At 37.7% G+C, this 22,705-nt stretch overlaps 1 protein-coding gene across 7 annotated transcripts in view; it reads right to left on the reverse strand.

Annotated features, from left to right (window-relative positions):
- Window positions 1–22,705, reverse strand: part of LOC126171100 (disco-interacting protein 2) — a 647,964-nt gene that overhangs the window by 38,018 nt on the left and 587,241 nt on the right. For 6 of the 7 annotated variants that reach the window (XM_049920776.1, XM_049920774.1, XM_049920775.1 and 3 more), the window contains 7 exons: window positions 22,368–22,599; window positions 19,474–19,604; window positions 17,992–18,238; window positions 17,273–17,412; window positions 15,816–15,943; window positions 9,103–9,267; window positions 2,317–2,432 (listed from right to left, as the gene is read on the reverse strand). In XM_049920776.1, coding sequence (XP_049776733.1) covers window positions 2,317–2,432; window positions 9,103–9,267; window positions 15,816–15,943; window positions 17,273–17,412; window positions 17,992–18,238; window positions 19,474–19,604; window positions 22,368–22,599 — 1,159 coding nt within the window. The remainder of the gene's footprint in view (window positions 1–2,316; window positions 2,433–9,102; window positions 9,268–15,815; window positions 15,944–17,272; window positions 17,413–17,991; window positions 18,239–19,473; window positions 19,605–22,367; window positions 22,600–22,705) is intronic. The other variant, XM_049920773.1, reaches the window with a different exon arrangement.

Consider the following 22,705-nt stretch of genomic DNA (forward strand, 5'->3'; position numbering starts at 1 on the left):
GTCAGATGGTATGTCACAATACTCATACATTCTAAAACACACACACACAAACACACACACACACACACACACACACACACACACACACACACACCAACATGAATAGTCGTTTTGTTGCCACTTCCCCCCTCCTGCCTTATTTCATCTTAAGTACTCCAAAGCTCTTTTAAATTCTGATTCTAATACTGAATCCCCTATCTCTTCTAAATCGACTGCTGTTTCTTCTTCCACCCCATCAGACAAATCTTCCCTCTCAGAGAGACTTTCAATGTATTATTTCTACTTACCTATTCTCTCCTCTGCATTTAACAGTTGAATTCCTGTTGCACTCTTATTGTTACCACCCTTGCTTTTAATGTCACCAAGGGTTGTTTTGACTCTCCTGTATGCCGAGTCTGTCCTGCCGACAATCATTTCTTTTTAGATTTCTTCACATTTTTCATGCAGCCATTTTGTCTTAGCTTCCCTGAACTTCCTATTTATTTCACTCCTCAGCGACTTTTATTTCTGTATTCCTGAGTTTCCCGGAACATTTTTGTACTTCCTCCTTTCATCAATAAACCGAAGTGTTTCTTCACAGTTACCTTTTTTGTAGCTATGTTTTTCTTTCCAGCTTCTGTGATGGCCCTTTTTACCGATGCCCATTCCTCTTCAACTGTACTGCCTACTGAGCTATTCCTTATCACTGTATCTATAGCCTTAGAGAACTTCAAGTGTATATCATCATTCCCTAGTACTTCCGTATCCCACTTCTTCATGTATTGATTCTTAGTAACTAATCTCTTAAACTTCAACCTACTCTTCATCAGTACTATATTGTGATTCGAGTCTGTATCTGCTTCTGAGTATGCCTTACAATCCAGTATCTGATTTTGGCATCTCGGTCTGACCATGATGTAATCTAATTGAAATCTTCCCATGTCACCCAGCCTTTTCCAAGTATGCCTCCTCATCTTGTGATTCTTGAATGGACTATTCGCTTTTAATAGCTGAAATTTATTACAGAACTCAATTAGTTTTTTCCCCTCTCCATCCTTGTCCCAAGCCCACGTTCTCCTGTAACCCTTTTTTCTACTCCTTCCCCTACAACTACATTCCAATCCCCCAAGACTATTAGATTTTCATCTCCCTTTACATACTGTATTACCCTTTCAATATCCTCATGTACTTTCTCTATCTCTTCATCTTCAGCTTGCGACATCAGCATTTATACCTGAACTATCGTTGTCTGTGTTGGTTTGCTGTCAATTCTGCTAACAACGACCCTATCACTGAACTGCTCACAGTAACACACTGTCTGCCCTCCCTCCATAACAAATCCCACTCCTGTTATACCACTTTCTGCTGCTGTTGATATTACCCTATACTCACCTGACCAGAAATCCTTGTCTTCTTTCCATTTCACTTCACTGACCTCTACTAAATCTAGATTGGTCTAGGGGTTGTGGACGAGAACCCATGGTCTAGGGGTAGCACCTTTGATTAGTAATCAAAACGTCTTCAGTCCCAGGTTCAAATCCTGCCACCACTTAAATTATGATTAATGAACAGCACTGGCGGCTGAAGACTTCTGGCATAAGGGGTCACCCTCATTCTGCCAGTGGCCTTGTCAAAGAGGGCGGAGGAGTGGACCGAAATTCAGGGCACTCTCTTGTTGTAGGTGAGGGAAACTGCCCCTAAAGGTGGAAGAATCATCAATGATCAACGGCATGAGGATGCATAAGGCAATGGAAACCACTGCATTAAAGACATGTAATGTGTATCCACAGTACATGTGGCCTGTAACTGAAAAAGTGTCATGACAATCTCTCCGTTGGCAAAAGATTCTGGAATAGTCCCCCATTCGATTTACGGGAGGAGTGTGCCAAGGGGGAGGGAACCATGAGAAAAAGATTGAATAATCAACGAAAGAATAATATTCTACAAGTCGGGGTGTGGAATGTCAGAAGCTTGAACTTGATAGGGAAATTACAAAATCTGAAAAGGGAAATGCAAAGGCTCAATCTAGACATGTTTTATTGTGTCTTTCAAAATGAGAAACTCAGTTAAATATTTATTATGATACATAACAAAGTCTGTAGTACCATTTCATATACAGAAGAACAAATTGAATACGGGACTTATTGTTCACTGAAGTCTGGATTCTCTCAACTATCGTCAAATCTGCATCTTAATTGTGATGTTGACATGATTTTAAGTCTTTTTTGCTGTACTACTTAAAGTTTATTATACACTGCTGTTATGGACAAGGTAGCAGTATGTAACATATGTTATAATGTTAACAGCCTGCATATTAATAAACGAAACATAACTTACCATACGAACAAAAAGTGTCACGCACTCTGTATTGACTGACAGCAGAGAGCCAAAGTGCAGGATTCACTTCCACTTCTGATGGAGGAATTAGAATTGAGTGATGCCCAGAATAAATACTGCAAGCAAAAATGTCATTTGATGAACAGAAAGCCTGAAAATAGTCTCAAAGCCTAAAAATAGTCTCATAATCTAAAGCACCAGAAATCAAGACACGTAAAAACAGTACACATTATAGCTAAGCAAAATTATGTCTGGAATGATGATGACACTTTTGTAACTACTCAAAGTGGTGCTCACAAGTTGCAATGCCAGTAAGCTTAGTTTTACTGAACATTCAGCACCACATGCAGACATCAAAGCAGCTAAATCCTATCATTGACTCAGGCTGTGGAAATAGAAAAGAGAGATCCAACAATGTTTAACGTATCCATGTAAGTGGTGCAGTTCCCTTGCAGATGAATCTATTTTAGTCTTTCTTTTTGCTGTTTGTTAAAAATAAATTACTTTTTTCATTGTAAACAATATGGACAGAGTGCCTTTGCACATTATTGTTTTGTATCCTTTCACAAAGAGCAAAATAATGCTAATTTTAAAGGGCATTACTGTATGTGGTGGTCCGTTTCCCATTTGTTCTGAGTATTTGAATGGATCCTTTCCTTCCATTTGAAATACACTGCACTGTTACCTGCATCACAAGGTACAAATGTCATTTGTGGAACTAGATAGTGTTATTCTGTTAAAAAGTGAGTCCATGTAATAGCGAAAAAAATTTTACATCAATACTGACACCTTTCTTTAAGAACATGAAAGGGATAAAGTTGTCAACTGTTACTTCAAAGTGAAATGGGCAAAAAAAATGATAAAAATATAGATTTAATATAACTGCTTGCAGTGTGTTGCTAGATAGTTAATTCCAAGTTCCCTAGATAATATGCACAATTTCTACAAAACGATACAGATTGAGACAGTGTGCAGGCTACATATTCTTCAGTTATCTTTGTAGGTGGCTACACACAGGCTTTTACAGATTATTAATTAGCCATGTCTAATACACTGAGTAAAAATGAACATATTTATAACTTTTTATGTATACTACTGAAAATCTGCTGTAATACTTTATTTCACTGCTGTAATTTTAACTATTTTGCCACCATCTGACAGACATTAAAGATCAAAATGTGTTCATAATGGTAAACTAAATGTATCATAAGAAAATTCAGTCAATAAAACAAGTAAAGTAAATGACAGAATTGGCGGCCATCAGTTACCTTCAGTAAAGAGAATGTGCTGTACTCACGATAGACCAATACTGACACACTAATTAGATTTTGGAACTAATGTCCCTTCACGGAGAATGAGAGATGGATGGTGATTATTTAAAAGCAAGAGCTGGTCACTCAGGCACCAGGATAATGATGCTTATCTGATGTCTATCCCTATTCTTAATAGAGGTGAGTTTGTCTTGTCCTGATGTCTGTGTGACCTGTCCTTCCTTTTTAATCTTTTTAACCACCGTAACCCATACTTTTCTCCTCCACTGAAAAGCGACCATTAGTTCTGGCATGTAGGTAGTGTGTCACTTTTACATGTATCAGTAGCACTACACATTTCACCACCTGAATATAAGTACTGGCCAGCAATTGTATCTCATAACTTATTAACTGTGAATTAATATAATGTAAACGGATAGATAACAATACCTACTCAGCAATTGGTGGCAGAGGAAAACGCGCCCCCCCCCCCCCCCCCCCCACACACACACACAAAAAAAAACTGCAGTCTCGGACAACTGAAATAACGCTGCGAGCAGCAGCACCAGTACATGATGGAAGTGGCGACTGGGTGGGGATAACAAGACTGCTGGGACGGGGAGGGGGAGGGATAGTATGGTAGGGGTGTCGGACAGTGAAGTGCTGCAGTTTAGATGGGGGGCAGGGGAGGGAAATAAAAAGACTGGGTGTGGTGGTGGAATGACGGCTGTGTAGTGCTGGAATGGAAACAGGGAAGGGGCTGGATTGGTGAGGACAGTGAGTAATGAAGGTTGAGGCCAGGAGGGTTACAGGAACATAGGATGTATTGCAGGGAAAGTTCCCACCAACACAATTCAGAAAAGCTGGTGTTGGCGGGAAGGATCCATATTGCACAGGCTGTGAAGCAGTCATTGAAATGAAGGATATCATGGTTGACAGCCTAACAGGGTGGTCCACTTGTTTCTTGGTTACAGTTTGTCGGTGGCCATTCCTGCGGACAGACAGCTTGTTGGTTGTCATACCTACATAGAATGCAGCAGTTTAGTATGTAGATCACATGACTGGTTTCACAGGTAGTCCTGCCTTTGATGGGATAGGTGATGTTAGTGACTGGACAGGAGTAGGTGGTGATGGGAGGATGTACAGGACATGTCTTGCATCTAGGTCTATTACAGGGGTATGAGTCACGAGGTAAGGGATTGGGAGCAGAGGTTGTGTAAGGATGGAAAAGTATACTGTGTAGGTTCGATGGATGGTGAAATACTACTGTAGGAGGGTGGGAAGGATAGTGAGCAGGACATTTCTCATTTCAGGGCATGATTAGAGATAATCAAAATCCTGGTGGAGAATGTACTCAGTAGCTCCAGTCTTGAGTGGTACTAAGTTACGAGGTGTATGTTCCTCTGTGGCTGGACAGTGGGACTTTGAGAGGTGGTGGGAGACTGGAAAGATAAGGCACGGGAGATTTGTTTTTGTACAAGGTTGGTCAGTGAAGGCTTCAGTGAGACCCTCGGTATATTTCGAGAGGGACTGCTCATTACTGCAGATGTGACGATTATGGGTGGCTATGCTGTACGGAAGGGACTTCTCAGTATGGAATGGGTGTTCAATAGAAGTAAGGCCATGGGCATTAGGAATGTTAATGTACAGGGAGGTGGCATCAATAGTGACGAGCAGGACACCGTGTGGTAAAGGGACAGAAACTGTGGACAGCTGGTGGAGGAAATAGTTGGTATCTTTTATACATGAGGGTAGGTTCTGGGTAACAGGTTGAAGGTGTTGGTCTATGAGAGCAGAGATTCTCTCAGTGGGGACACAGTAACCAACCACAATGGGGCATCCTGGTGGTTAGTTTTATAGCCTTTATTAAGCATCTAGATGGTGACTGGAGAGCCTGCTGAATTATTAGAATGGGCTCACTGTGGCAAGGTTTGTAGGTGGAAATACGTGACAGCTGGTGGACTCCTTCTGCCAGGTAATCCTTGCAGTTCAAAACAACAGTGGAGAAGTCTTTTTTCCACAGGTAGGATCACAAGGTCAGGATCAATTTTTAGATGGTGGACTGAGGTTCTTTCTGTGGATGTAAGGTTAGTTTGCATGTTGAGGGATTTGGGGAATTATGGTGAGGCGAGGTTCAAGATTAAGAAATCCTGGAAAGGTAACAGGGGGTGGTTTGGGGGCAGTGGCGGAGTCACAGTTGGATGAAGGAGTGAACTGAGTTAGGCAAGGTTCAATCTGGTCTTTGGTTGAGTCTGATTGGTGGGGTTGGTGGTGAAAAAGAGTCTCCACTGTAGGGACTGGGAGAAGGAGAGAAGGTCTTTACCAAATCCTGCATGATTGAATTTGAGAGTGGGGCAAAAGATGAGGCCTTTGGAAAGGACTGATATTTCTGTAGGGCTAAGGCTTCTGGAGAAAGACTCATGACTGTGTTTCGGTTCTGGATTCTGTGTGGTGGTGGTGGTGGTGGTCGTGGTGGTGGTGGTGGTGGTGGGAGGGAGTTTTTGTAGGTGAGGTAGGTATAGTAGGTCTGCGAGACAGGGTTTGTCAGCTGTGAGGGGACGTGGGGGAGGTTTGGATGTTGTTGTAGAGGTGGTGGACAGTGGTACTCCAAGGCACGAGTGGGAAGTGAGCAGGATGGAGAGCTTTTTGAAGTGGTGTTGTGCACATTGCTCAAGTTCCTGCAGGGCACGAGTTTCAATGTGTTTTATGGGTTCCAGGAATTTGTGATTGCATAGCAGGAGATTTCTGTGGATGGAGAGAAGGTACTGCAAGGAGGTTTGGGCTTGGTTTATATGGTTTTGCAGGACTATGTCAGTGAGGGCTAAAGACTGGCGGAATCTGACAGGTGGAGGACATTGTGGAAGGAGGGGTGGCAGCCAGAGATGGGTAATTTGAAGGTGAGGCCATTAGAGGGGATTCCATTAGCCAAGCAACAATGCATGAACAGTATGAGGGACAGGGATCTGGCTAAGGATAAGGAAACTTTTCTGTAATGGCGCAGATCGTAGGAGCAAGGATCCATGATGGTGGAAAAAATGCTAAAAATTAAGTAAGTAATGTAGAATTACATCCAAAAAATTGCGCAAAAATACAATCAAATACCTGTGAAAAATCATGAAAAGGATGAAATGTATGCAAAAGAGGGAAAAACAGGATGAAATAAGAGGGAAAAACAGGATGAAATATGAGGGAAAAACAGGATGAAATAAGAGGGAAAAACAGGATGAAATAAGAGGGAGACGACGATAGTAAAAGGCAAAAAACTCACTGAAAGTGGTGAGAAGTCACAAGGATAAAAGTAGAGAATAAAAAATATATATATATTTTACACTTGTTCATTTGTCACAGTGAATCTCATGTATTTTACTTTTCTTAATGATGTTTCTGAATTTTATTCTGTCGTTTATTGTGTCTGCTGTTATGTTGAGTTGGTTCAGGTCCTTTTTTACCTCTGCCATCAATTTGTTGTTTCTAGTGGTTACCCATCAAAGATATGTTTGGTCAGTCTATGTGATGGCATTCTGTATAGGTGTCCATAGAATTGAGAATTGTAGTCTGTGTTTTCTAATCTTTTCTGCGATTCTCTCTGTATGTTTGTATAGTTCCTCTGTAGGTTTCTTGATTCATATTCCACTGTTGTTAGTTGCGCCAAATATTTTCTGAAGTATTATCAGTTCTACTCTTTCTACTTGTCTGATACGTGTATGCCCTAGTATTAGTGTGAATGCAAACTGGGATAGAACGAAGAAAGTGTGGGGTGTGGGGATGAGTTCATAGGTTGAGTTTCAAGAACGAGTTGTACCGAAAAGGTGCGGGAGTTAACACACAAAAATACGAGAAATGACACAGGGAGAGCGACCAGTTTGAAAGTGTAGGATTAATCATGTTGGCAGGAGTAATGTGGAGCATAAGCTGCTGCACGAACAATCAGTGTGGTCTTGTAGTCATCTGTTGTGCACAGCCGAGACAGTTGATACAGTGTGGCTCATAAGTAGAGCATGCAGTGTGGTTGTAAGGCAACAAGAGAAACACAGGAAGGATGAGAAAGAAGGAGGGACATTGAATATAGTGATGCAAAAGAAAATAGTAACATAGGAGAACAGCACTGGGTTAGGATCAAAGTCACGCAAAAATCAAACAGTGGAAAACCGTGAAAGGAAAGTAACAATTATTAAAGAAGGAAAGTTGCTACTCACCATATAGCAGAGATGCTGAGCGCAGATAGGCACAAGCAGAAGATTCTCACAATTACAGCTTTCGGCCATTAACACCTTTGTCAATGACACACACACACACACACACACACACACACACACACATACACACACACACACAAGCACACACACGCTCACACAACAAAATAGGATTTTTGTGTGTGTGTGTGTGTGTGTGTGTGTGTGTGTGTGTGTGTGTGTGTGTGTGTGTGTGTGTGCGCGCGCTCCTCTGCCACCACACTTCATGAGTATATTTCCTATCTATCCATTTACATTATATTATCAATAACTGTAAAATAAGTCAGATACATAGGTAATGTTGTGTAACCAAGTAGGTCAGGCTGTAAAGTAAGAGATGTAATGACACATAACGAAGAGAATGATACAGACAGCAACATATACTCAAAGCTGTGTAATAAGCAAACATTGTAACAATATGAACTAACTGAATTAATGAAGTTGATGCACCTGGAACATAGTACCGATGAATCATGGTAAAATTATTATGAAATATAGTTTCTATCTGAAAATATACGCAACACATCTATTTACAAAATTTGTACAGAGTAATCCGATTGAAATTGTTATTCAGTTACGAGTAAAGATCTAGGATTTATGTCAGTATCAAAAACTGAACCCTGTATTTAAAAAGTTATGAACATTTTTCTAAATCAAACATGATTGTGGAGAAGTATTTTATATATTATCGCAATGTTAACTATACTGTTTCAGCATGTTTATTATTCTGGTAAGACTAACAAATTGTAAATCCAAATTTTGTAACTTGTTTTGTACAACCAATTAACTTTCAGTTGTAAACTTCAAAATCACTATTTTAAACACTGAACATATTTATATTTCAATTATTGTAAACTATATAAGGGCCAGAGGCAGCAGCCCTGGAACGGTTAGTACTGCCTCAGATTTTGTAGGGTCAATGTTACTTTATCATTGCGCTGCGAATAAACAAGTTAATAAGTGGATTTTCATTTTGGCCATAATGTTACAAACTTGTTACACAATGGCTTGATTAAATGATTAAATAAGACTGTGTGTCGTGTGTATGTGGATGGGGATAGGTGGCAGGGGTTTGAAAGTTCACTTTCTCTGAATTCAAGCAAGTTATTACCAATCATAGCAACAAACATTCAGCTACTGTTGTCATTAATGTTTTGAAGTAAATAACTATTACTACTATTACTACTACTACTACTACTACTACTTCTAAATACAATTGTTCTAAAATAGCTATAGGAAATTTATAATCTAGAAAATATATGTACAAATCAAACAGTTCAAAACTGAGTATCTGATCAACTTACCTGCTTAGGCACCACAGAGCAAATCCAAGACCACAGTAAGGATCAAGACACAACGCAATATGACGAGAAGGATAGAGTTCACAGGCTAGCTTCATTGATCTACAAAGTGATGTCACTGCAGCATGAGACATCTTAATGCCAGCTAGCATGCCCGTTGTTGAAACACTAAATACAGAAATGTGGAATAGGTCCTATTTTAGTTACAAATAAAACCTTGCATTTATAATTCTAAATACAAATTTAATAAAGAATTAAGAACACAAAGCACATTCAAGGTGGAATGGCCAGTCAAAAAATGTGAGTTATCAATATACAAGGAGAGCCAATTCATGGTTTTCAAACACAGTAATACAGTAATGCTTTGCAGGGAAAGACAAATTAAACTCTGTAAATATATCTACAATACAATCTAAACTAGCAAGTTAAATAGTAAACATAAGAGGCGGTGAAATGGGCAGTAGTTCATTCACAAACATTAAACAAAAATAAGAAAAAAGAAACAGAAAATAAATTCAGAAAGAAACTATGGACTCAGATGAAAGTAGGTTTATAACAGTAATTTTTGAAAGCCTAGTTTCAATATGATAGCCCCAGTAGACAGAAAGCATCAATGTATGAGTGTATGCCTGTAACAAAAAAACAAAACAGCGGAGACCAACTAGCATAATCATTATGTATCAATGATTAGGGAGCTGAAAGCCCAGAAACAATGCTCTAGAATAAAATGTACAGAATGTGTGCTTTAATAAAACTACTTTTCATAAAACTGTGTTACATAGACTCCAACACAGACCTTTCCCAAAAAAAAAAGGCAAATGATGTGTGTTCTGGTCTCAGTTGATCACACAGTCATAATCTGTCAGGAAAGTTTTACACAATACATATTTGTTGCTGTGTGAATTCTACCTACAAGCACCAATATCCACTCGCTTATTTACTTGTTCATGTGCTTTCTAACTTCTTAATAACAACAATTCATACTTTATTTACTAAGATATGTTAAAGTACGATGTTCTGAATTTAATAACTTTCTTTTGATAGTTCCTCATGATTTAATACTTGGTTTTTAAACACAAATTAATAAAAATTTCTATAGCTGATGTTAAGGAAGTATTTACTTAAATGAGTTTGCAACAACACACATGAAAAATTTTGAGCATTGTTCAACAGGATAAAGTGCAACAAAGATATGGTTTAACATATTACCACCACCACCACCACCACCACCACCACCACCACCACAATCACCAACAACAGTACACCCATTTATGGCTACTAAAATTATTGTAATATAAAATTTTAACTGAATTCATTATGAAATATTTAGCGTATGTTGTTCATACAGAATTTGTTAAGAAAAATCTATATCCAAAAGTAAAGAAAGCAAGAACTTCTCTGTTAAATGAGCACACAGCCAGCCATCAATAATAAACAATGAAGAATGCAGAAATGAAAACAATGAACAACCAAGAGAGATTCAAAAACAGTGCCACCTACTGTTAAGGTGAAGAAACGATTTTCTTCAAATTTTAACATGCGTTGCACCTAAAGGTATCCTGTCACTGTACAAGAAAGCATTCACAGGTGAGTAACTGCTGGAGTTTCACGACATCACAGTGTGGAACTTCACATCCCACTATAATGCAAAGCCTGACTGGAGGAATCTGCCAAGTTGTACTTTTGCTTTGTGGAGAGGAACGCGGCTAATGAGATGCAACATTGGTTTCATGACATGAACAGATCTTTGAAGATACCATATTGGATTAAGTTAGATGGAATTGAACCCCATACCTGGTAGTTTTTAGGACTCCGTAGCTCAGTCAGTAATAAAGGACCCTTATAGGATCACTTCATTGTCCGTCCGTCTGTACGACTGATAAGAACCCTTTTTCTCAGGAATGGATGGAGATATGAAGTTGAAATTTATGTCAAATACTGAAGTCTACTGTCACTCGGTCGTGTAAAAAAATTTAAGCTTCTAAGTCAATGCAATTAAAAGGTACAGCCATTCATGGCACATATTTTGATACTTGCAAACTCACTCACTAAAACTATAGATAAACTATCTATCCATAATTAAGTTTGTACAGAATCCTTCGAGAACGAGCCCTACTCACACTTGTCTGGTTTTTTATATTATAGTATAATAACAGTAGTTAAAGGCTATTCATATCTGATGCTTTCCGTATTATAACTTGTGTGCTGTGAATGATAATGGTGCACTGATTATTTAACATGAGTGGAACTTTTTCCTAACATTGTTATAGTTAAATATCAAATAATTACAGCCGTGGTTACAGCCTTTAGCAATCTGTGTTCATTGTACACTTTAAGTTAGACACTGCTGACATGCTGGAATTGTAGCATAATTGATAGTCATGAACCACAAAGGTCAATTAGGGCCTGGCTACCTGTGCACTCTTTTTTTTATGTTTTCTAAGAGATTCCGGGAGTTTATTACTAATTTATACAAATATGAACTGAAATACTTGGTGTTATTTATATTACTATACAAAGATAAGTCGTCATTTAATGTTGTTCCCAAAAATTTCAAAACGTTCTTGAATGATTTATTTCAAATTTTTTATGATGCTCTAATAAAAATTCAGATGGACATGGGCTATACATGTTTTTTAAACAACAATGCGCAGGTTTTCTACTAATCCGATTGCAAGAAATAAAATGCTGTGCTCTGTTGTACTATACTGTGAAAATGCGTGGTTTCATTAACTTTCTCACAGTCAGTTTTAACTGCTATAGCGGAGCATATAAAACATTAGACAAATGGTTTCTCTCAAATATATTCTCCCTCTTTACATATAATTTTAACCAAAATTGTATGCACAACAATCTTCTATTTTGTTTTCTTCCTCACAGCCAGTTTTAACAGAAAATAGGAAAGCTGTATTTATGACTTTTTTGTGTATGTTTGGAAAACTACTACAAAATCTGAAATGTAAAAAATGCTGTAATCCTACCTGTCGGCAAATTAAAATTATGTGAAATACTGACATTGAAGCTACGATCTTCACAGATCCAGGAACTGGAGAGACCTCTCTCTATCAAATAAATGATACCAACTGATATATGCATTCATTTCAAGTGACTTCAACTCAATGTTTCATTTGCAGTAACAATAAACAAGGCTCAAGGTCAGAGGGAGGGTGGAAGAGGAGATGGACAGAGGGGTGGGAAGGAAATGAATGAAGGAGGGATTGGGGGGGGGGGGCGCAGGAGGAGATCAGAATGTACCGTATTTACTCGAATCTAAGCCGCACCTGAAAAATGAGACTCGAAATCAAGGAAAAAAATTTTCCCGAATCTAAGACGCACCTAAAATTTGAGACTCAAAATTCAAGGGGAGAGAAAAGTTTTAGGCTGCACCTCCAAATCGAAACACAGTTGGGCCATTGTAATATGAGAGACAATTTAGGTCAAATGAATGACGATACAGCTACAGTAGTTTGGTTCGAGTCGTAATCTTTGCAGTTAAGCTTTACCAGGTAGCCATTGCTATGCGTCAGGCGCTCCAACTGTGTTTATATGGGTACCCTTCCTTTTTCACGTGCTTCATCTGGTTTGAATTGATTGCTTATTTTTCTTTGATCTGATAAGTGCCGTTCTCTTTGTTATAGGTGTTTACGTCACTCTAAGCTGAAAATGCATTATTGTACTGTGTCATGCATGGTTTGTCGCATTCTGATGAGTGTTTACTGCCTGTCGCTGCTCACGGAATGGCTTGCTTTTGTGCGCGCCACCGCCGCTTACAATTTAAAAAAAAAAAAAAAAAAAAAAAAAGAAAGAAGAGGAATTGTCTCATTAGTGAAACAATGACAAGAGACTGCTATTTGTTGTTACTTTCACAACTGCTTTCTTTGATAATGATCAGCAAGAACCAAATAATAGGCTGCATATGATAGAAGATGTTCTGAACGAGAGTTTAGTAAAATTTTTTCTTCGTTTGAAAATCTTTGCAGACGCCTCTTTAGTACATTACATTCTGCACAGAAATTAGAGTCATCTTAAATTTAAAAATCTAGTCAATTGCCGTGCTTCATTTCTGACTGTATCACTACTAGGCATAAGAGTAATATGAATATAAACATGACATGATATGTATATTCTTCCGCGTTTGCTGTTGTCTCACTCTAGTTTCATAGTTTATTAGGCAGACAGGATTTAAATGAGATAGCAGCAAACACGAAACAATTCATGGCAAAATGTTTATACTCACATTATTCTTATGGTGAAGAGAATACTGCATGTGATTCACAATTCATAAAAGTTCCTATTAGCACCTATCTCTTCTCACAGGTAGGAAAAAATTTGGAACGAAGAGTTGGCCATATTGACAAACATCCCAAACAGTCTTGCCAGTTGGGTTTTTGTAGTACATTGAAATGCTGCTACATTCGAAGATGAACAATATGGAATTTGTATTTACTTCGTTGGATAATGTATGAAAATGCAGTGGTCGAAACTCAGGGTGGAGAAAAAAGCTCGTCTTCCACCTTCTTTTATTTACTGAAGCAGAGGTTTTGGCACCAGTATTTATCTTTGTGACAGCAAAGCATGCCTGTGTAGCACTGCATATATTCGACAGCAGAAGTTAGTTATGGTGGCACCTACCAACATTTTTCAGAACTTCCGCTTACTTTGCACTCGATTCTAAGCCACAGGCGGTTTTTTGGATTACAAAAACCGGAAAAAATGTGCGGCTTAGATTCGAGTAAATACGGTATACCACTTCCCATACATATTTGGCAATAGCGAAGCATTGCCAGGTTCGCTAGTTTATTATAATTAAGAGCACTCACTGTTCGAGACAGAGTTTGTTTTGATTTTCCGAATGTGCCAGGGTACATGAACCAATGAACAGCTAGTTTATGAACTACATCACTGGTCGATTCCCTTGCTGTTCAGTGCAGTTTATACTACAGAGAGAAAAACACTGATAGTATGTGGTCACAGGAATAAAAGTGTGCCTTATTAGACTTATTCAGGGAGGAGGAGGAGAGCTTGCACAATGTTAGAAGTACGAATTATCACAACAAGCACTGTTAAGCCAAAGCTACCCTCCATTTTTGATGAAGTGAAATGCATCAGGCCAAAGCTACTGACAGCAAAGGAATGCCAAACAAAATTTTTAAACAAGCAGAACTTTCACAATGTGGAAATTAGGCAAATAAGAGTGAGCTGAAGTTGGTCTCGGGCAGATGATTTAAATATTTTTCTGTTAATAATGTATTTTATAATATAACTTTTTTCCAAATGCAATTTGTAGTACATTTTGTTTGTCATTGTCAGTGGCAGCATACGTAGTATTCCACTAACAGCAGTTCACTGTTCAAGCCACCAATGAGCCCAGAATTGTTTTCACAATTTTCTCTGTTTTACTTAAATGACTGCTATCAGAGTTAATGCATCTATTTTACATGTTTACATTCTTGTAGACAAACTGTGTTATTTGTACCCAGATGCAGCTGACAACTGCTGCTGGGAGTGCTGCAGCCGCAAATCATGATGGGGAGCACACTCCGCGAGATGTAGCATGTCATTTCAGAGCATGCAGCTATCACGATGGATACAATGTCTGGTGCGTTTTGTGACAACAAACACATCCCGTGTGAGGATGGCTTAACAGAGAGTAGATAAAAATGAATCTAAATGTAAGAGCATTATCGCATTAATTTAAATATTCAAAAAATAGGGAATGTACTGACAAAAGGAATGACATCAACACCACATAATAACATTTAGCATACTGCTACTGATCTACAGCAGCGGGATGGAGGATTAGTTACCATCAATGAAATTTATTTCCCTTCACTTTTCTGCAACAGTAAATTGTCGAAGATGACTATCTATCCAACATCAAATGAGTAGTTCTACTAGAAATCTTTGAGTGCCTCAGTACACAGAAAGAATGAAAATAGTATACATTCTCTCTATCTCTCTCTCTCTCTCTCTCTCTCTCTCTCTCTCTCTCTCTCTCTCTAATGGTTGTTTCCTATAACGACCTGCTGTCTGTAAATTCTCAGCTGGCTAATACAACAATGTAAAATATCAACATTCAGCTTTGTTGGATGCAAAATGAACGCAATTACCACCAAAAGATAAAATTTGTTTGTTTTAATCTACATTTCTGTCAATATGGGCTGCTCTCTTCCCTTTTATTTCAAATACATTGATAGGCCACAAAAACTTCTACAGCATAAATGTAAGTGACATGTACTGCGATTCATTCACCTCATTCTACACAGCATGGATCTAAGTATGCTCGGGTAAATTCTAATTCACTGCTGTGATAATCTTTTCAAAAACCTTCTTGTTAATATACTACTCAGCACTGCATAAAGATATATCTTGCTTACTGATGCTAAAATTTCTGTAACTGTCAAGAAGAAGAAACTTATTTGTAAGTGCTGAAAATCTCTTGGCATTATCTATACTTTTCCTGTGATGCATGATAATATTATGAAGCTTCACTTCACTAGTAAAACTTTTAATTTTAACAATATTAAGGAAAGGATAGATTGCTACTCATTGTAAATATGATCTACTGAGATGCAGACAACTGGCTGCAAAGTTGAGTAGCAATCTGTCGTTTTCCTAATACTGTTGTTATTCCAACCTGGAGTTTCCATTGTTTAAGCTTTTAGTTTTGTTACATCTTGCTCTGTATTACCGGCCAATCAAAATTTATTTTCTACCTGAAATCTAGGTAAGCCAGCATTTCTGCAGTTGGTGCCCGATACATTGTAGGCAGCTTCTTCTTTGGCATGTCATCCGTGTCAAGTGTGATAGGCCAAGACTTTATATCCACCACATTACTTGCTTCCTAGAACAAAAGACATCTTACTCTAAACAATGAACATTGTTGCAATTTAAAATAAACAGAAATAACTACATGTACAAAAAATGGACATCATTAAACACTAGAGAATTACACATACAAAAAGGGTACTACTATTCCAAAATTTATTACTAGTTCTGCCATAATACTATTATATTGGTGTTCAAAGTACAGTAAGTACTCTGAAATAGAAGCTTCCAACACAGAGAAACATTTGAAATATGACAGTCTCTCCTCACATCCTGAACTTTCCTTTTTTCTTACAACTAACTTTTCTCAATTTTTTGTATCTCAGTTTCTCAGTCATCGCTTCTGTATAACTGATCATGTCTTCCTTTACGTAGCAAAACATTCTCCGTCCTGTGGAGTAACTGCTTATTCCATGGTGTGATACACAATCAGCTTTTCCACTCAATGAATATTGAGCCTCTTACTCTCACTACATACCAAGATGTGTATAGTTCAAAATTTTGAAGTAAAAAAAAATTACATAAATCCACAAAACACTTACTTTAAGACTGTGACATCAAGTCATTCTGGTATTCATAAAAACAGCAATAGTTGAACATTTAGTTTCTCACAAAAATCTTTCTATAATTGAGATGAGATGAAGCCCTTTTCCACATAACTAGAAGAGGGCATGACACTCTTGTCACACAGGTTATAACCCTGGGGAAGACACACTTGCAAGCCGTGTCCAATACAACCAACCAATCACATCCTACTCCAGTCCCATCACAGCATATCCTATCTTATTATAAAAGCTGAAAGTAATCATATAACACCTCTGCTGTAATTTATGCACAGCATTCTATGAGGACATGACCACTGACCAGGTCTCCACACAAATGAATAGCCACCACCATCCTGTGGCCAAGAAAAAGTTGACCATCTGACGGCACGACATACTCCCGAACACAACAAGCGCAATTCCAAATGACTGCTTCAAACTAGTCACATATGAAAAATCCAGACAACAGGAAACAACTGATAAAAATAATATCATCTTCCAATTTAAACAGTGTTTTTGATATCAGTGTTCCAAGGATCTGGCTGGCGCACACAAGTTATTCAATGGAATGGAAAATATATACGCTAAGGAACACATCGTCAGACATTCAGAAGCAATGACACAGACACTGTGACTTTCTGTACATTGAAAAAGATTATTGTAGGAAAAACTGACAACATAATTTTATTAAGTGATGTCAAGATTTGTCACTTTGTTACAGCATAAACATACTCTTCCTGAATAATAACACAGCTTGTGACTTATGGCAAGTTATATTTAAGGTTAACATTCTGTATACTGACCTTGGATTTTAGAAGCTTTATTACATTCTGATTGGATAAAACAAGGACAGATTTGCTGACATCAACAATCATTCTCACAGTAGGAAGTGTAGTCTGCAAATTTTGAGGATGTGGTGGTCTTATTGTTACTGGCACAGCACCTGTAATCAGACCAAATATGCTTAACAAACACTAGAAAAACCAATCAATTATACAACATAAATTGTCACAGGAAACGCTTTAATTTTATTTTCTATAACTACATAAATTCTAACTTCAGTTGGGATTTACACTAAAATACAAAATATGGGTGAGATCAAATGATAGAAAGTCCAGGATGGAATATGAAAAGGACAGATTGCTACTTAGCCTATAGAGGAGATAGTGCGTCAAAAACACACATGGCAAAAAGACTGCCATACATTTAAGCTTTCTGTCAGAAGGTCTTCTTCTGAATTAGAAGACACACACACACACACACACACACACACACACACACACACACACACAAAAGCCACTGTCTCTGGTAGATGAGGGCAGACTGTGCACTCCAACAGCACCTCATCAGACAAACAATATGGTGTGCGTGGTACTGGTAATGAGGAGGCTGGAGTGAAGAGGAGGAGGAGGAGGAGGAGGAGGAGGAGGGATAGCGAGGTAGGGATGGGGGAAGATGAAATATGAGCATGAGTTATGTAATATCAAAACAATAAATTACACTAGTCCAATGGTATACGTACCAACATAAAGGCAACCATAGAATGCACAAATGAGATCAATTCCAGGTGGGAAGATGAGTGCCACATGATCGCCTGTATTGATCTTTCCTTTCTCGAGTAAAAGGTTGCCAACCCTTTCAGCTTTCTTATGTAGTTGTGAGCAGGAAAGTGTGACTGCTACAGTTCCTTTACTATTGAGCAATGTAAATATAACATGGTCAGCTGTGCTCTGTGCCCTCCACTTCAGAATTTCCGATATGAATTGGTACTGTTTTAAGAGAAAAGAGAAATACTGATGAAAACAGCATACACCAGCAATGCAAATATATTTTTTAAATGGAAATTACTTTGATCAATAGCTAAATAGAAGTGCAGCATCTAACAAGTAAAATTTCTACTGCTGCTTATTAAGGCAGTTGAAGGATATTTCCCAAAAAGCATCATTAAATTTTGCACAACTGGTCCTGAAGTATCACTTAACATGATGTGACTACTATTTTTAAAAATCTGAAGTTTCTTTTACCTTGGTCATAAATAACACCACATACCAAAAGTATTTCATAAGACTTGTAGTATGTGTCAAAACTTTAAAACCTGCATTCATTAAAATAATGTTAATATGTAACCATATATAAGTTTAGTGATTCAAAAACTCTTATAAATCAATGAAAATAATCATTTTTATGAGAATATAATGTAATTGGATAGATAAAAAATCTACTAAACAAGTGACGGCAGGAGAACACATACGTATATAAAGGTACTTAAATTTGCAAGCTTTGGAGCCAGTGGCTCCTTCTTCTGGCAGTACAGTTGAAGGGGAAGGAAGAGGGGTGAAGTAAAAGAACTGGTGTGGTTTAGGAATTGGGGAGAGTTTGGGAAAGTTTCTCGGAGCCCTGAGTTGAAAGAGACTTGATGGACAGGACGAGTGTGTCTTTCCTTCTTGTCCCGTCTGGAAAGCCTCCCCTGAACCAGAGTTCTGGGTGACTTTTCTGAACTCTCTCCATTTCCTGATTCATCGTTTTCTTCAATCCTTCTATCAGAAAAAGGAGCCACTTCCTCTGAAAGCTTGCAAGTTTAAATGTGTGTGTTCTCCTGCTGCCATTTGGCGAGTAGATTACAGTTACATTCTATTTTTTAAAAATCAATTACATTTTAAGAGGTCTTATAAGTAATAATCCACAGACATTTCTACAGTCAGATGTCGTCGTGAATGAAGTTGATGTTGCACTATTAGCAAAAAAATTATCAATATTCCTTGTATCCAGTTTTAGCTTAAATACACCCCCCATCAGTTTTTTTACTACAAAACTGTTGTGATACTACCAAAAAACTTCTTAATGTTTAGTATAACAGCTTAAAGGTCTCTGCTGTATGAAAATTACAAATTTATCAATAAATTTTTGTGTGATCTTGCCAATCTTTAATTCACATGGTTTTTATTTTTAGGTTTATGTGCTGCATAACAAAAATGTACACTGTGAATTCAGACAAAAATCTCACCTTCCTTGCTGAGTCAGATTCCTCATCCACAATTCCCATGTCTCTTCCTTGGGCAGATGCAAGCCGATTGCCTTGCACTATGTTGCCTACCATGACAGAGGCAGGCCCAACGTCTGTAACAAAGTCAGCAGCTAGGAAGCCACATTACAAAAAGAAATTATTGTTACTACTTCAAAAAAAGTTAAAAACACAAAAGAAAACAGCAAAAAAATTATTTTCTTTTGCACTACCACTACACTACTGAATGAAATCACAAAATATATGCTTAATCTACGTGTTTGTACAAAACTGTTAGTAGCTATTAAAGAAATACCAAATATACAACTTTAAATATATTAAAACCTCAAATACAACAAATGAGTGCTTTTTCATGCAGTTATTAACAGAAAATACTACCTTCACCTCTAGCTACATTATAAGTAAATAATTTTCCACTCTTATGTTCAGAGTAATATTCACTGTCTCACACAAAATTAATATTCACTGTCTCACACAAAATTCTGTTAATTACTTCATCAACATTAAACAGAAAAAAGTCAAGAAACCTAATTTTTTTCTGTTACTGTAACCTCTTTCATCAGTTCCCTTTGCAATCTGTTTGCCTTTTGTGATGTGTTCACCACTTTTTTTTCCTTACCTCCCACAAGCATACTTGTTCTCTCTGCCTTAACATCAACTAAGAAATACATTAAAATTCAAAATACAAGAGTCTAAATTGCAGATTTGTACTACGTAGCATGTAAGTGGCTACTTACCAGCTGCTGAAACAGGAGAAGCCAAAGAACAGCTAAGAGACACACAAACAGACAAAACTGAGCTGTCACATCTTTAACCATGGTTTTTTTTCAGAATGAAAAGGAAAGGCATTATTTTGTCTCTGGTGACTAAAGGAGCCCTACAACTGTACTGAAATACAATTGTATTGGAATATAGCAACTATCTGCACATTCTGAAGAGACTTTATTTCATTAAAACATGAATGTTTTGATTGTGTCTTGCTCATTAATTCATTGTTTATATTCAATACAGCTGTTCCAAAGTACATAGTGCACACTCAGTACATATTCAATTAACCTACTGAAATGGAAAGACTGAGATAAGATCATGATAAATCCTGGATGGCCCTTACTATCAACAGCAATGGAAGAATGCTCGAAATGATCAGTCACAAAGTAAGCGTGCAACATTTTTCCAATTTCTATTCACAGTAAGGCTATCCCAGTGTTATCTCAATCTTAACTCAAAACTTTTCCTATTAATACAATAACTGAGTATGGATCCAACCCAATGGACTGGATAAGGAGACAACCACAGGAAGAGCCAGATAACTAGATCTGGCCTACAAGCGAACACAGAGTACAAGTACAACAAATGGGTGTTATCCTACAATGCCAAAATCAGACACTGTAACTTGGCAGTACAACCTGGAGAATTTATGCCTCAGAGTGTCTTATTTCAAAGAGAAAAGGGAAGCTTCAGGAATTCAAAAAGGAAGAAGATTCTGAGGTAAATTCTCAGACCAATGAGGACTACTGATGTGACTTGAAAGAAGCCGAAAGACAAAACACCCTCCAAGCAAACCAAAAGGAGGAATGAGAAATGAGGAAGTGGAGGTTGAATTTCTACAGATACTTACTGTGAATGGATGAATGCAAACTGACCAAAAGGAGCTTCAAGTACATCGTGGAGTGAAAGGCGACATCTAAATGGGTAAATGACATGAAAGGGGATGCTGCAGAAGTTGGAATTACACCATGGATAGTCCATAAAAGAGGAGAGTTCAGTAGCAGAGTTAACAGTATAAAATCATTTCAAGAGAAACCACCAAACAGTTGGCCCAAATGGATCATTTCTGAGGAGGAAAGGGAAAAAAAGTGACAGAATGAAGAGGTCCTGGGAGGAGAAGAGTAGTTGCAGTCTATAGGCCAAATTCAATTATTTTTTTATTATTATTTATTTTTATTTTTTTAAATTGAGTAAGTAGTTCAACTAAAGTGTGTACCTTTTGCATGAAACATCTGTAGTAAATGAAAAAATCCGAAAATGAGCAAAGAATGTTTGACATTGGTCACTGTTTAGTTAAATGATGTTCATTCATCACAAGTTACAGGCAACTGACATTCTGTTACAGTTTATAAAGATGTCAAAGTGAAAAGGGGAAAAAAGAGTGATCTCAAATGTTTGAATCAAGACAGAGAGAATCTACAGGCAAGCAGCCAGATGCAGCAACGGACTTCAATAACTCAGAAACAACTCAATTTTGTTGGTTTTTGACTCTTTACACCACAACTGGGACATTTTTGTTCCCATTAAGCAACATTAATATGAAGATACAAACCACCAAAGAAAATATTAAGAAAGCAAAAGTAACACATAAGTTACCAAACCTTACTGCTGTCCTACAAAATCGCTTCTTAATACTGAGCAGAGCACCTAGCTTCAGTTTAGTTTGTCAACATTCCATATATTTGTCCAATTCTGCTGCTGGATGGCACAGCTGTAACTTTTACATGGGTATCGTCTATACTACATCAAGAAGGAACTGAACTGATTCTCAAGGCCAAGTAACATATATTGCTAAACATTCCCTTGGCCTGTTTTGTTGATATTTACTAATGAAACCTGTTCACCTTCTCTGACAAAAAAGTAGTGCCTTGAAGTCCTAGTAAGCCAAGAAATGTATTATCAGACAAATCAGGATCCACGAGAAATACACAGTTAACCCTTTTCTCTCTTGCTGCCTAACTTCTTGTAGGTGGCTTTGATGCTTCTTTGATGAACCAGAAACATGCATTCACATGCAAAATTTTCATCTGATATTTTTGACACAGTGGAACATGTACAAGAACATACATATTCTCTTTGCTTTCGTGGGTGGTAAATAAGCAATATACCTGAATGTATCTCACGAGGTTTGGGCAGATTTGTGACACAAGTGTGCGGGCAAAGTAGCACATTAGCTGGATGAAGAGTTCCCTCTAAGAACCGACGCTTTGTTTCTGAGAGATGAATTCCACCAAGAGGTGTCTTAGGTAAGTAGTTTGGTGGCACAAGAGCCAGACAATAGATGCCAACTTGATGAATTGAGTCAACTGCCTGGAGAACCCGTGACATCCATTGGAAACTCTGTAAATAGAGAATATACAATTAAAAGAAACATAAAAAACAAAGTCAACACAAAAAATAAATTTATTTTCAGCTGTCATGACAACACTGATAATTAAATAACAAA

Source organism: Schistocerca cancellata, chromosome 1 (genome assembly GCF_023864275.1).
Source record: "Schistocerca cancellata isolate TAMUIC-IGC-003103 chromosome 1, iqSchCanc2.1, whole genome shotgun sequence".
In the NCBI taxonomy this organism is placed as follows: Eukaryota; Metazoa; Arthropoda; class Insecta; order Orthoptera; family Acrididae; genus Schistocerca; species Schistocerca cancellata.